Genomic DNA, 13,420 nt, shown 5'->3' on the forward strand with positions numbered 1-13,420 from the left:
TTGATTTGTGCAAATATATAAAATTACCCTACTTTGTGAAATTATCTATCAAATCAAAACTACTCACTTTCAAAAATATCTACATTACATAACCATTTAATTTTATATTAATTGAAATGTGCACGCCCGGATGGGAGACGCAAATAAAAGAGTATTGCTTAATATCGTATTCTACTATTCTTTATAGTTATTTTATTCCATTTTAAATACCACAACGATTCTCCCACCAATCCATATCCATATTAAATTTAGGGTTATTAGTCTTTAAATACACGAACTTTTTATATTTTTTGAAATTTAACATGACTTCTATTCTATTTTTAGCCTACAAATAAACGAACTTAACATTTTTTTTTTTTTTTTTTGACATCGACAAGAAAAAATTCTAATTTACTATTAACGTGAAGGTTGATATACCATGTCATTCACTCTCTAATCAAAATAATGAATCAAATTACTCTATTCAAGTGAATATTTGGTAGTTCACATCATGTATTCCGGCCTCCACCTCAACAATAAATAGAGTTTTTTCATGTCGATGTCAAAAATCAGAAAAAATTCTAAGTTTGTGTATTTGTAGGCTAAAAATAAAGGTCATGTTAAATTTCAAAAAATATAAAAAGTTTGTGTATTTACTGGCTAATAACCATTAAATTTATAACCCCCAACCACACATTAATTTGGACGTTCCTTTCTCTCGGCACGTTCCTCCTTCCCCTCTCCACTCATCGGCACATTGTAGCATAAATTCTCATCGATGCAGCCTAAATTCTACTCATCATCGGACCCGCCGATTTCACCGCCGAACTAGCTGCATCACATCAATAATGTCGAAATTGAAGAGGTGACTTCTTCACCACAATTAGGGTTGAACAGAATCGGACCAAAACCACCGACCTGGACCGCACCGGTCGGTTCAATCGGTTTGGGCCGAGTCTGCTCATCATTTCCGTCGCACAGAGCCACACCAACTATTCGACGAAAAGGCCCATGAGAGAATTATGTGGTCTCGATCCAACAACTATTCTAACTAACTCGAGCAATTTTGAAATCAAATAGTCCCAATCCAACACTTTTAGCTTTGTACCATACAAAAAAGCTAAATTCTACATCCTTTCTTATAATCTTATTCACTTGAAATGAGTTGCGAGTGAGTGCAAAAACAATTTTAATTTCTCAATTTTTGACAACTCAATGTCTTAAAAGTCCATCAATGAAGGTCAACGTTCAAATTGTACAAAATAATTCCTTGCTAATTGTGTTTATTTTTTATTTGTGCTTCGCTTATTCATGTTAGTCATATATATTCAAAGTTTGACTTTTTACATGAAACAACAAAACTAGTACTCCTGTTTGTGACAAGCTCACTTTTGATGCTCTCAAGAGCATCCACTTATTATAGCTCCAATCTTGGTGAGGACAAATGTGTAGCAAACATCTTAGAAGATATTTGATGCACATATTCAGATTTAATTATATAATTTTTAGAGCATGCTTTGAAACAGTTGTGAACTATACACTCAATCACACACACACACAAACATCATGTTCATAAAATTTGTTTTCTTTCTAGCATAACCATCATCCAATCACACATTACAAAGAATGACTTTCTTTTTTTCAACTATGAAATTAAAATAAAAGAAAATTTCTCTATTATCCAACAAATTTGGGTGCACATAAAAAAAATGAGAATCACAACTTAATATCATTATATCCTGATAAAATCACGAATTCAAGGAATGATGAATAAAATATTGTTTATCAAAATTAGAAACTGTATAGTTTAAGCTTCTCACTCCATTCTTTCATCCTCTGCTTTGGATAATTTTCTAATAATCATCAACGAAGGAAATATTTAACTTTACTGACACAATTCTCTTTTTTTTTTTTTTTTACTAAAATAACTCTCATTGGCAGGAACTGAGGCACAAACTAGTAATTTAGCTCTCTATATCAACACACCAACAAAGGTTCCTCTAGAAACTTTTCCTTTATAATGTTAATAATTGTTCAAACTATTACTTTGTTGCGAGTCTTTATTCGCAAATGGTCAAAACTTTGTTGTTGTTGTGTCTAAAACAATAACAATAAAATGAGGACATAAAAAATACTTAGCTTTTTGAAACAACAAAAATTGTGGCAAAATGGATTTATATAAACATTATTATAATGATGTTACAAAAAGACGTTACCAATAAATAAGCTAGCCATGCTCATTAATAATGGGATCCACCAAAATTTTGATGACTTGAATAAAATTTATGTCATCATAAAACGATGAGCTTTGGATGTATTCAATATATTAACAAGATACATGAAGACTTTCACTTAGATATTCAAACAAACTCGGTATCTGTCAAGCTATTGATATGGTATAGAAGACACATTAAAAACAATGTTATGATTTTCTTCAACATCCTATTCAATAAGATTATAAGAAGAAATAAAATCAAAATCAATTTTGTAAATAATTCCACTAGATATTTAGAAAATTAATAATAGTAAAATAAAATTATATATTCATAACCTCAAAATTAGAGAACAATAATGAGGATGAATTTGGGACAATGTTGAAGGCGCTGGACTTTTTTTTACTCATTTTTTTCCCCTTAAACCTTTTTCTAAGTCACCTTTAAGTCTCTTGCTTAACATTGTCTTATTCTTTATCTTTAAACCCATGAGTGTTTATTTCATTAGTTTGTGCATCAGGCTCATCTAGCAACACAATTGTCCCTTCTCTATGTTGATTTAACTTCTGACCTAGTAGCATAATCCATCCTTATTTATCAACAAACTTCTTACGTTATAATTTGTCATCCACCATATCAAACATCTTTAGAATATCATATTTCACAGTTTTATATGTATCTTCACTCTTAGATGCTTTTGTAACCAACTGGACATGTAACATACACAATTCTTTATATCGTACATTTGAAGTACTTTTGGATCTAACTCAAATGCATTGAGATTTGCATCTTCAATAAATCTAACATTTGCTTGCCATGTACATTTTTTTAGGATGTATTCACTCGGGATCTTCTTAATATTATTCACCGTGAATACTTTCAAAATATGAAACCATAGAATCCCAAACATCTTCCTCGAAAGATTGTACTTCATAATACTCCCTCCCCCCCCCCCCAAACATCTTCCTCGAAAGAAGATGACACGAGTTTTATAAAAGTTAGTTGTGTATTTGATAGGTGGAGAATGAGTCCCACAAAAAGTGAAATTGTAAGAGTAATAGTTAGTAAAAGTGAGGAATGGGTCCCACAAAAGTGAAATTGTAAGAGTAATAATTAATGAAAGTATTTTAAAAAATAAGTTAGAAAGATGTTTTGGGGACAGACCGAAATAGAAATTGAGGAAGATGTTTGAGGGATGAAGAGAGTATGTATTTTGTGCCCATTAACAATTGTCAAACTAGGATAACATAGTATATAGTTTTTTTAATGTCCGGGAGTTTTATTTCATTAGTTTCTATGGTATATACCAATTATACAAACTTAATTATACCTATAATTCTTTACTGCAACATTATACACCATATAATAATTAAATTTAGCTCAAGAGTAAAAGTTTGTATAGTTTCTATTTCTAAAATAATTCAATAATTGATCAAGTCACAAGCTATGAGAAACATTCTTTCGAGTATATATACAAAAAGACACTAATTAAGATTTCACTTATATCAACGCAATTAAAGAATAAAATATGATGTCTAACAAAACAGAATAAAAATATGAATGTTGATCAATTGTATATATATAAAAAGAAATCTTAGAAGAGTGATTGTCTTTGCTCACACAACTAATCGGGTATGGCAGTAAACCAACACTGGTGTCCCTCAGTCGTGCGCACTGCACGCCCCGTGTATCAATTTCTTGTTCGAAGCATATGTGCCTTTTTTAAGAAACTTAATAAATTGACTTCATTTCCAAATCTTATGATGAATTCACTTTCACAGATTTGAAGTAAATTTCATTTATTGAGCATTACACATTCACTAGAGTTATATTTGCACTATTTATAATGCAACTTAAATGAACAAAGGATGGAAAACCAAGGCATTTTTTTTTGATAGATTAACAGTATTAAATAAAGAAATTTAAAAATCGCACCACATAGAACTCGAACTCAAGACCTTTGGCCTTTGGGCAATAACCTCTTAAATGAACAAGGATGGAAAGCCAAGGCATTTAATCTGTAAAAGGTGTAGAATAAGTTGATTCGTCAAGTCACTGCAGATTCTATAAAGACAATAACTACATGGAACATTACTTTATGCCACATTTTCAATTTCGAAAATACTTTAGGCTTTATGGATTCATATCAACACGTGTGGAATCATCAACTCTATATGGATGCTTTGCATGTACGGACGTAGTAACATCGAGTCTAGAAAAGCAGAATCAGTACTATGATTAACAATATAACGGAGCACCCCATAGCCTGCAAAAACAAAGCTTCCTCGTCTCAGATGATGCGTCTGAGTTAAAGCCAACGTTGTATAACAAGATAATTGGATCGGGTGCTACTCACAGCGATTGCAGAAGCAGCGAGCCCGGCTCGTTCTCTAGGATCCTTGCGGTAGTAATTCCCAAAATACAAAATTGTAGCATAATACCATGTCAGTGGGCACAAGAAACCCACAAGAAAACTGAACAAGGAAGGAGATCGTTACTATAACCGGTAAGTAATAAAGAAAATATGCAGCAACATATATATGAGAATTTACTTACGAGAACCATCCTATTCCACATCCAAAGCAAGGAAGAGGTTTGTCGTACAATCCGAATTGAGAGTCTTCTTCATCTCTAATCAATGTATATTTACCTTTTTCCCGCTCAGCAGCATCCACTGCTTGCCCTATGAGGATGCAACAGTATGTTATGTTCATAGGTTTCGTAGTAGACAAGAATACAACAAAGGAAAAGGCTAATGTAACTTGTCATAATAAGCATTTACAGTTAGGTGAGAACAATGAGACTACTTTATATCCAAATGTTAATTACAGTCTTGAGCTTAGGAAAGTTTACAAGCTCTTTCTAATTGACAAACCTAAAAACTAATTTGGAGAATTTCACCAAAAAGGAGAAGAGAAAAAGCAACTCAAATAAAATATGTTCAAAGCACAGCTTTGGTTGTTTACTGGGCCAACGTAGTTTTGGCAGCTCATGTTAACTAGGAATGTTGTACGAATTTAGCCTAGAACATGTAAATATGGAATATAGAGCAGCCAATATGATTTTACCAACTACCTTTAAATATGGAATAATATCGAGCAGAAGGCCTCAAAAGTTCAAGATGCTTTTCTGAAACTGATCTGACCAGTTCAAGGGCATTTCTACCCTCTCCCTCCTCAATAGTAGCATCTGTAACACCAAGAAGTCCCAATTTACAGCATTAGGAGGCTTATTAGTCTCTCGACCTTTTTGTTGATCCCACTCATTCCTTAATAACTTGTCTTACTGTAGAAAAGATAGAATTTCCTGCTGGAATATTGCTATCATTGGCAAATTACTGATCATTAATTTTTCTAATTATAAATTGTGGCAAGTATGGATACACTAAGTCATATAAATAGATGATAATAACTGTCGAAAATGCATAATCATTTGGTGCTGCAAAAGCTGCTAAAAATTTCCATCACATACGGCTTATTATCCTTTATTAATTTTCAATCATTAAACTGAAACTAGCTTAAGGTAACTGAAGGAAAGATTAGCCAAATTAAATAAGAATATTCGACAAGAAGATAAGGGGCTTTTAGGATTCATGAACATGTTTCTTGTTATTTTCGGTAGGATGCTGAAAGGATTCATGAACATGTTTCTTAGTGAGTGCAATTTCTTCTAAATTGGAGGGTTTCTGACACTGAAGAGAAGCTAATCACCCTGCCTGATAAGGTCTCCCATTGAAGAAATATTAAATCATGAGACAACAAGCTGCAGTATCATAAAGGAACCTTGCTAATCAATTATATGCCATAATAAGCCCCAAGGGTGAAAATGTACTTAATACGACAGTGACAAGAAAAGAAAACAGAAGTTATTTACTCTGATCCATTGGCTCTCCTCCAACTTGGACAATTTATGATGTCGACTTCCTCCCCACCAAAATAACTTATCTTGCACCTCTCTAACAAATAAAAAGAGCATTTCATCAGCACAAATTGGATTCCTTAATCACGTCCTTGCAAGAAAGAGAGATATACTAAAAAAGCTCAGCTGTAGAAAAAATAAAACCACTTTGAAAAACAGCTGACAGCCAATGGATTCGTGAGCTGATCATCCCAATAGGTATATGCACAAGCACACACACACAAAAAACAAACAGTTTTCCAGAAAGTGAATGATGCTTCAAGGTAAAAGAGGTCCAGAGAACAAGATTACCCTTGGCCTTTCAACATAATCACAGACAAAAAGTTAATGTAACTCATTCACGCTAAAACCCTTTAGCAACTATCTAATCAAACCTAAGATATCTCGTTTCTTCACTGAATTACCAATAAGAAACGAGACCACATCCCTATAAATTCTAAAACATGGTGCAAAAATATGGAAACGCAGAGGTTCATCAAGAAATTCACAGGTCAAAATTTACTTCAAATCTTGAATATTCTGATCCATTTACAAACAAAACTGAAAATTATCCGTTTCCGTTACAGGTAGAATTCAACTACAAAAGATAATATTGTGATCAAATTCCAACTAACACACTGCACCAAAATAAACGCCGAATACAACTCAAGAATTCCGACACAGTAAATCCCAGTTTCCCCCTTCTTCCATATCATTTCAGGACCCAAATCGAAACCAAAAAACCGACGGAAAGGGCAAAAAAAACAAAAAATAAACAACTAAAACAAAAAAAAAATGATTGATGAAAAAGAGCAGACGCACCTAGGAGGAGGGAAAAGTGATGATCTTGGAGAGTGTTGAGGGTGAAGAAGGAAAAGGGGGCAATCAATTTCAATGGAAAACGAAAGTAAGAGAGGTGGGGAAACTTAATTTACAAAGGAAGCAAACGACGCTTTCAACAATTTATAATCTAACCACTCTACTTGGGTTGACTCTTATTCTCTCCGCTTATTTCTTACTTTCTTTTTTGGTGCAAGTGTAACTGCATTTGGGGTGTTTGCCTAAGCTTATAAACTCCTCAACACAACTTATAAACTGTTTATGCTTTTTTAAATAAGCTTAGCCTTACTTCACCTTCAAAAAAATTAGTTTTTGAATTTGATTGGGGATTGTCAGAGTAGATTGGGTTACGTACCTAGAATTTTTATTTCTATAAAGGAAAAAAGTGCATTTAAATTAGGAGGGTGTTTTGCTCAATTATAAGTTTTTAAAAATAATTAATACTACCCCCTCTAGTCAAGCTTGATCACTTTTTTTTGGCCACAAACTTTAAAAAGTTAGTATTTAGTTATTTAAGTGTATTTGATAATAAAGTGATTAAATGTTGCTTTGCTTATATTTATTTTCTTTTTAATTTTATAATTTATAATCTGAAATTCATTTAATTTTATTATGATTAATTTAAGAGTGAATTTTTAAAATGGCCACTTTCATATTGTAAAGATAAAAAATGTCCACTAAAATAAAAAACTTAAAAAATGTCCACTGTTACCAAAATACCCTTCACATTAAAAATTAAAAAAATGTCCACTTTACATCACCCCTTTAAAAAATCCCGTAATTCACAACCAAAATTTTTTGGTTGTGAATTCACACTGGTTGTGAATTGAGAATTCACAACCAGTCGAATTCACAACCAGAATTTTTTGTTTGTGAATTCACAACTAGTCAAATTCACAGCCAAAATTTAATTCACAACCAGTCGAATTAACAACCAAAATTTAATTCACAACTAGAATATTTTGGTTGTGAAATCACAACAAACGAATTCACAACCAAAATTTAATTCACAACCAGATTTATGTTGGTTGTGAATTCACAATCAGTCGAATTCACAACCTAAATTTAATTCACAACTAGAATTTATTTTGGTTGTGAATTCAAATAGTTGTGAATTTGAGTTTTTAAAGTTTGGATTCACAACTAAAACTAGAATTTATTTTGGTTGTGAATTCATAGATCTCGTTGTGAATTCAAGAATATTAAATTGTGAATTCATCGAGTTGGTTGTGAATTCAAGAACATTAAGTTGTGAATTCATAGATCTGAGCGTGAATTTAAGAATATTATGTTGTGGATTCATAAATTTGATTGTGAATTCAAGAACATTAATCAATTATTCAAAATATATTTCTCTTTCAATCGATCAAATCTCTTTAATAAAATCCACAAATCATCACTAAAAAAATATTACTCATTTTATTTCTTACAATAATTAAAAATTCTCAATTCAACCAAGCACATGTAACCAATCACCAACACAAGAAAAAAAAAAATTGAATCTCTGCTGCTGCCATGATACCATGATATATTGTTTTCACACACTACACGCACTAACAAACCAAATTATTTCACTGATAAAAAGGCGAAAATATAGGGCTGTGAATTCAATTACTACTCATCACAACATATTATGATTTCTGAATAATCATGGCTTCTGCTCCAACAAGCTCAGAGCTCCACTAGAATTGTGAATCTGCCCCCAATTGGCAATTGCGACGACGTGTAGTATTGAAAAGGAATTGCAGGATTTGAATCTAAATCCTAATTTTCCCCTGCTTTTTCGGCTGCGGATTTGGATTCTGGACAACTGTTTTTTGAATTGAATTTTCCTGGAATATTTGTTGTGATTGTTGGAAGTGAAGAATCGGGAATGGAGAGATCGAGATCTAAGAGATACTATTATGACCAGGACTATGAATCTGAAACCCTACACTCCCGGAGCAAGCCGCGCTACGGCAACAATTCACACGAAGGTGGCGGCGAAGGCGGACGTGGAGGTCACCATTATGCTCCGAGCTATCGGCGCTCTTCATCCTCCTCTGGCGGCGGCGGCGGTGGTGGTGGTGGTGGAGGAGGAGGAGGAGGGAGGAAACTGCAGGATCATTCGTGGCTCAATGTGCACGAGCTGATGCAGGGGGATGAGGAGAGGATTATCGATGGAAGCAGAAGCACATGGAGGAGCTGATGACGCAGGTGGCCGAGCTTCGCCGCCAGAACCACCAGATCCTCACCAGCCTCCGCGCCACCACGCAGCACCACGTTGTCGTCGAATCCGAGAACGCCGCTTCAGATCTAGGGTTTTCGCAGCAAAACCCCCTAGCTCCGCCGCCGGAGTTCAATCCCCTCCTCGATCGTAGTAGCGCCGACCAAGCTCAATCTCCTCTACCACCACCACCACAGCTCGTCCTCCGCCACCACGTCGTCGTCTTCCGACGATCTCGAGCTGCTGTCGATCAAGCCTAATTCTCACAGCTAGACCTCGCTGAAGGGCCTCCTCCCGACGACGGCGGTCAACTCGCCGCGGCCGAGCTCCACGCAGGGCGGATCCGATATCTGCATCCGGAACCGCCTCGTCAAGCAGGCGGCGTGGGCGTACCTCCAGTCGATGTCCACCTCCCCAGCTCTGCCAACGGTGGCTTCCTCCGCCGCATCTGCCCGCGCCTCGCCGCCTTGTTTGACCTGGTCCGCCGCAGCGTCGCTCGAGAGATGAGAGAGAGAAGAGAATGGGGGAGAGAATGCGTAGAGAGAGTAAGAGGAGAGAGAGAATGAGAGAAAAATGGTTAATTTTTATGTTTTTAATGTAAGGGTATTTCCGTCTTTTCAATCAAAAAGTGGACAGTTTTTATTATTTTTATCTTAGTGGACAATTTTTATCTTTACAATATGAAAGTGGATAGTTTTATGTATTTACTCTTAATTTAAGGGTTAACTATCAAATAAGCTCCTAACGTGGAGGCTCTTATCACGTTTAGCACCCTATGGGCAGGGGTATGTCAACTAAACCCCTGAAGTACCTAATTTCCTCCAATTAAGCCATCTGACTTAACGGAGAATTAACACCGTTAACTTTTTAATTTTTTTAATTTGAGGGAAAAATAACAGAAGGCAACTCGCCTGAAGACATAGACTGAACAGACAACTCGCCCAGTTCCTCTCCCCACCGGAGACCTTCCAGAATTGCCAATGTTTCACCCTCCATAGCCGAGAAAGCCCCCTGAATAAAACCAAAACGGCAGCAGATATTCCCAACGAAACCTTCAGAGATGAACGCCCCAACACCCAAACCAGAGTCACGTTCCACCACTGCATCGCAAGAAATACGGATCTGCTCCTCTCGAGTACGAAACACCCAGACCAGAGTCATGTTCCACCTTCCCTTGGAATAAGAGAATATTTCGAGCAAACCAAATGGACCAAATATGATTGGCGAACGTTTGGTGCACCTTCTTATGTTGAACAACCCGAATATTGTCAAACCAGATAGAGATAGTGCAGATTTTGGAGTCGACGGATGGCGGTGGTGGCCGTCTGTTGTTGCTCACTGGAGTAGAGCAAGAGCGACCGTCGGTGGGCTAAGTGCTGCTGCCAGTCAGAGCCAGGGGGAGAGATGAGTCGGTCGACGGTGATCCTCGCTGCTGTCGGTCGGACCCAAGGAGAGAGGAAGAAAGACAGATGGTGGCGTCTGGTTTTGGGGTTAGGGCTTACAGGCGGCGGCGGGGCTTGAACCACGAGCGGCAGCCATGGTGCCCACTATGGTCGCCGAAAATTGGAGAGATGCGGTGGTGGCCACTATTTAGGTGCCGGTGATTTGAGAGAGGTGAGTTACAGGAGAGAACAGAGAGGAGTCAGCGGCGGAATCGTGAAAGGGAGGCCGAGATTCGGAGACTGGTGACGGCGAAGACACAAAACAAAAGAGGAGAGAGAATTAGAAAAAAAAAAAACTGACGGAGTTAACTCTCCGGTAGGGCAGAGGGTTTAATTGGAGAAAATTAGGTACTTCAGGGGCTTAATTGACACACCCCTGCCCATAAGGTGCTAAACGTAATAAGGATCTCTACGTTAGGGGCTTATTTGATACTTAACCCTTAATTTAATTATAATTAATTAAATCATTTATGCATAATTGAAAATCTGAATATTGCATAAAACAAATAAAATCACAAACATAAATCTAAAAAAGGTAAATTAAAGGGCATCAAGTTTAAAACAAATTCAAACTTTCATAAATAGCGGTAATTTATATTTCAGAAAATCGGAGGAGAGGTAGGGTGGCCGAGGAAGGAAGCCAGAGGAAGGAGAGGATTAGTGAGGTCGTCGTAAATTGCCATACCTCCATTGGGGGAGAGGGAGGGTGGCTGAGGGAGTGGGATTTACCTCACCGCCGGCGAGCCCATTGCTCACAGAGTTCATCGCATTGGAAGGGAAGGGGTGTGGGCGAGGGGAAGAGAGAACAACAGGGAGCGATGAGGAGGCGAGATAACTGTGAGGGGGCGGCGACGACTAACCCACCCTTCGTCGTCTGCCATTAGATTAGGCATAGGGGAGAGCGGCGACAGAATAACCAAGACGAGATATCGCGGGGTGAACTCAGATTAGGGTTAGGTGAGAACGGCGACAGAAGCTTCGAGAGAGATGATAGTTTCTCAACAAATTTGAAGTTGGGTTCCTAATTGGGCTTAGCCCATTAATTAAAAAAAAAAATAGGATCCTTTATTATTCACTAATCTTTACCATTTGTAGAAAGTGATAAAGTCACATGGGAGAACCCGAAAAGGAATACGTATCAAACTTCGCGGAACGGAAGGAGTAATTATTTCAAATTATATAAGTTATTGAAAAATGTTTAGTAAAATAAATTTTTAAATAGTTTATTATGAGTTATTGGCATTTAAATGCACATTTTATGGGTCAATTTTGATTTTCAGGACAAACTTTGAAATTGTGAAAAATAAAAATAAAAATTAATGACTCTAGCAATTTACTATAATTTTAAATTATACTCAAAGTGAAACTGATGTTCCATATGTGGATGAAACAGTCGGTGTATCAAACGACGTCGTACGAATCACATATTAAAATGTGGCTGTTCATGAGGATAAGTGAAATAAATTATTTTTTAAAAATTAAAACACAAATAACATTTGCACTCGTATAATGCACGAGAAATATTATTTTTATTTCTTTTATTCATATAAATAAATACTAATCCAAGTATCATATAAAAAATTATAAATACTATATAAATATAATCTTATTATAAATACTTAAACAAAATATCATAATCACTTAATTTAAATACATATATGAATACTAAGTACAGTTAGTTTTGTTTTTTCAATTATTGAACAATAATATTTAAAACTAAAAGTGTGTAACTACCGTGTGTGTTGGTCAAGCGATAAAGGATTAATATCTAAGACTAAAGGTCTTAGGTTCAAGTCCCTTGTGGCACGACCATTAATTTTTTTTATTTAATACTGTTAATTTATAAAAAAAATAAAAGTGCGTAACTACAATATTTAAATATGTATAGATTACAATATGTATATAATTTCAAGTGGAACAATAATATTTTTAATTGAGACTCAAAATAAAATTTGATAAATACTTTTCAACTACATAAATAAATAAATAACTAAAATTTGTTGTGAGATTCTTTTTTTTTTTTAGAATTACAAGAGATATCTATTATATATATATATATATATATATATATATATATATATGGTCAAGTTAAACAGAGAATTATTATATATTTCATTTTGAACAAGTCTATACATTTTACGAACAGATCAACATAACTAACGAATTCGCCACCAGGATTCGAACCCGGGGCAAATTGCTGTTCATGCGGTACATTGATTTGTTCGTTTTTATTTCACGAATTCTCTATTCTATAAATATTTAGCATTCTTTGTTTAACTTCTCTCTCTCTCTCTCTCTCTCTCTCTATATATATATATATATATATATATATATATATATATATATAGGGTTGAGTTCAACAGAGAATTATCTTATTATTCATCATGAACAAATCTATATATTTTACGAACAGATCAACATAACTAATGAACAGACGTATTTAATAAAAATATAGAAAAACTCGCCACCAGCAGGATTCGAACCCGGGGCAAATTGCTGTTCATGCGGTACATTGATCTGTTCATTAAAATTATAGATCTGTTCGTTTTTATTTTACGAATTCTCTGTTCTCCACAATATTTAGCTTCTCTGTTGAACCCTTCTATATATATATATATAATATATATATAATCAAATAAGTCAGATGCACGTAACTACAATTTAAATATGTTAGGTATATAATTTCAAGTGGAACAATAATATTTTTAATTGAGACTCAATATAAAATTTGATAAGTACATTTCAACTACATAAATAAATAATCAAAATTTATTGTGAGATTCTATTTTTATTTTTTTTAGAATTACAAGAGATATCTATTATATATATAATCAAATAAGTCA

General features: G+C 35.0%; 1 protein-coding gene across 2 annotated transcripts; it reads right to left on the reverse strand.

The window, feature by feature from the left end:
- Positions 1 to 4,179: 4,179 nt before the first annotated feature.
- LOC130988406 (60S ribosomal protein L18a-like protein) lies at positions 4,180 to 7,149 on the reverse strand. 2 transcript variants are annotated; one of them, XM_057912229.1, is made up of 6 exons: positions 6,912 to 7,149; positions 6,066 to 6,147; positions 5,268 to 5,381; positions 4,749 to 4,875; positions 4,549 to 4,666; positions 4,180 to 4,458 (listed from the first exon to the last, which is right to left on the reverse strand). In XM_057912229.1, exons 2-6 carry the CDS (start codon positions 6,073 to 6,075, stop codon positions 4,405 to 4,407), a joined length of 423 nt encoding a protein of 140 aa, XP_057768212.1. In that variant the 5' UTR covers positions 6,076 to 6,147; positions 6,912 to 7,149; the 3' UTR covers positions 4,180 to 4,404. The 2 variants fall into 2 exon arrangements, with proteins under 2 accessions (XP_057768212.1, XP_057768213.1); XM_057912230.1 differs by lacking the exon at positions 5,268 to 5,381 and having other exon boundaries at positions 6,912 to 7,118.
- Positions 7,150 to 13,420: the final 6,271 nt, after the last annotated feature.

The sequence above is a fragment of the Salvia miltiorrhiza genome, chromosome 6 (assembly GCF_028751815.1).
Source record: "Salvia miltiorrhiza cultivar Shanhuang (shh) chromosome 6, IMPLAD_Smil_shh, whole genome shotgun sequence".
NCBI classification, from domain to species: Eukaryota; Viridiplantae; Streptophyta; class Magnoliopsida; order Lamiales; family Lamiaceae; genus Salvia; species Salvia miltiorrhiza.

What these genes read in the sequence shown, in the direction of transcription:
- LOC130988406 (XM_057912229.1), bottom strand. An exon ending in ATATTATTCCATATTTAAAG is followed by an intron (nt 4,876 to 5,267) that starts GTAGTTGGTAAA and finishes GCATCCTCATAG; the next exon opens with GGCAAGCAGTGGATGCTGCT. An exon ending in TCGCTGCTTCTGCAATCGCT is followed by an intron (nt 4,459 to 4,548) that starts GTGAGTAGCACC and finishes TTGTTTTTGCAG; the next exon opens with GCTATGGGGTGCTCCGTTAT.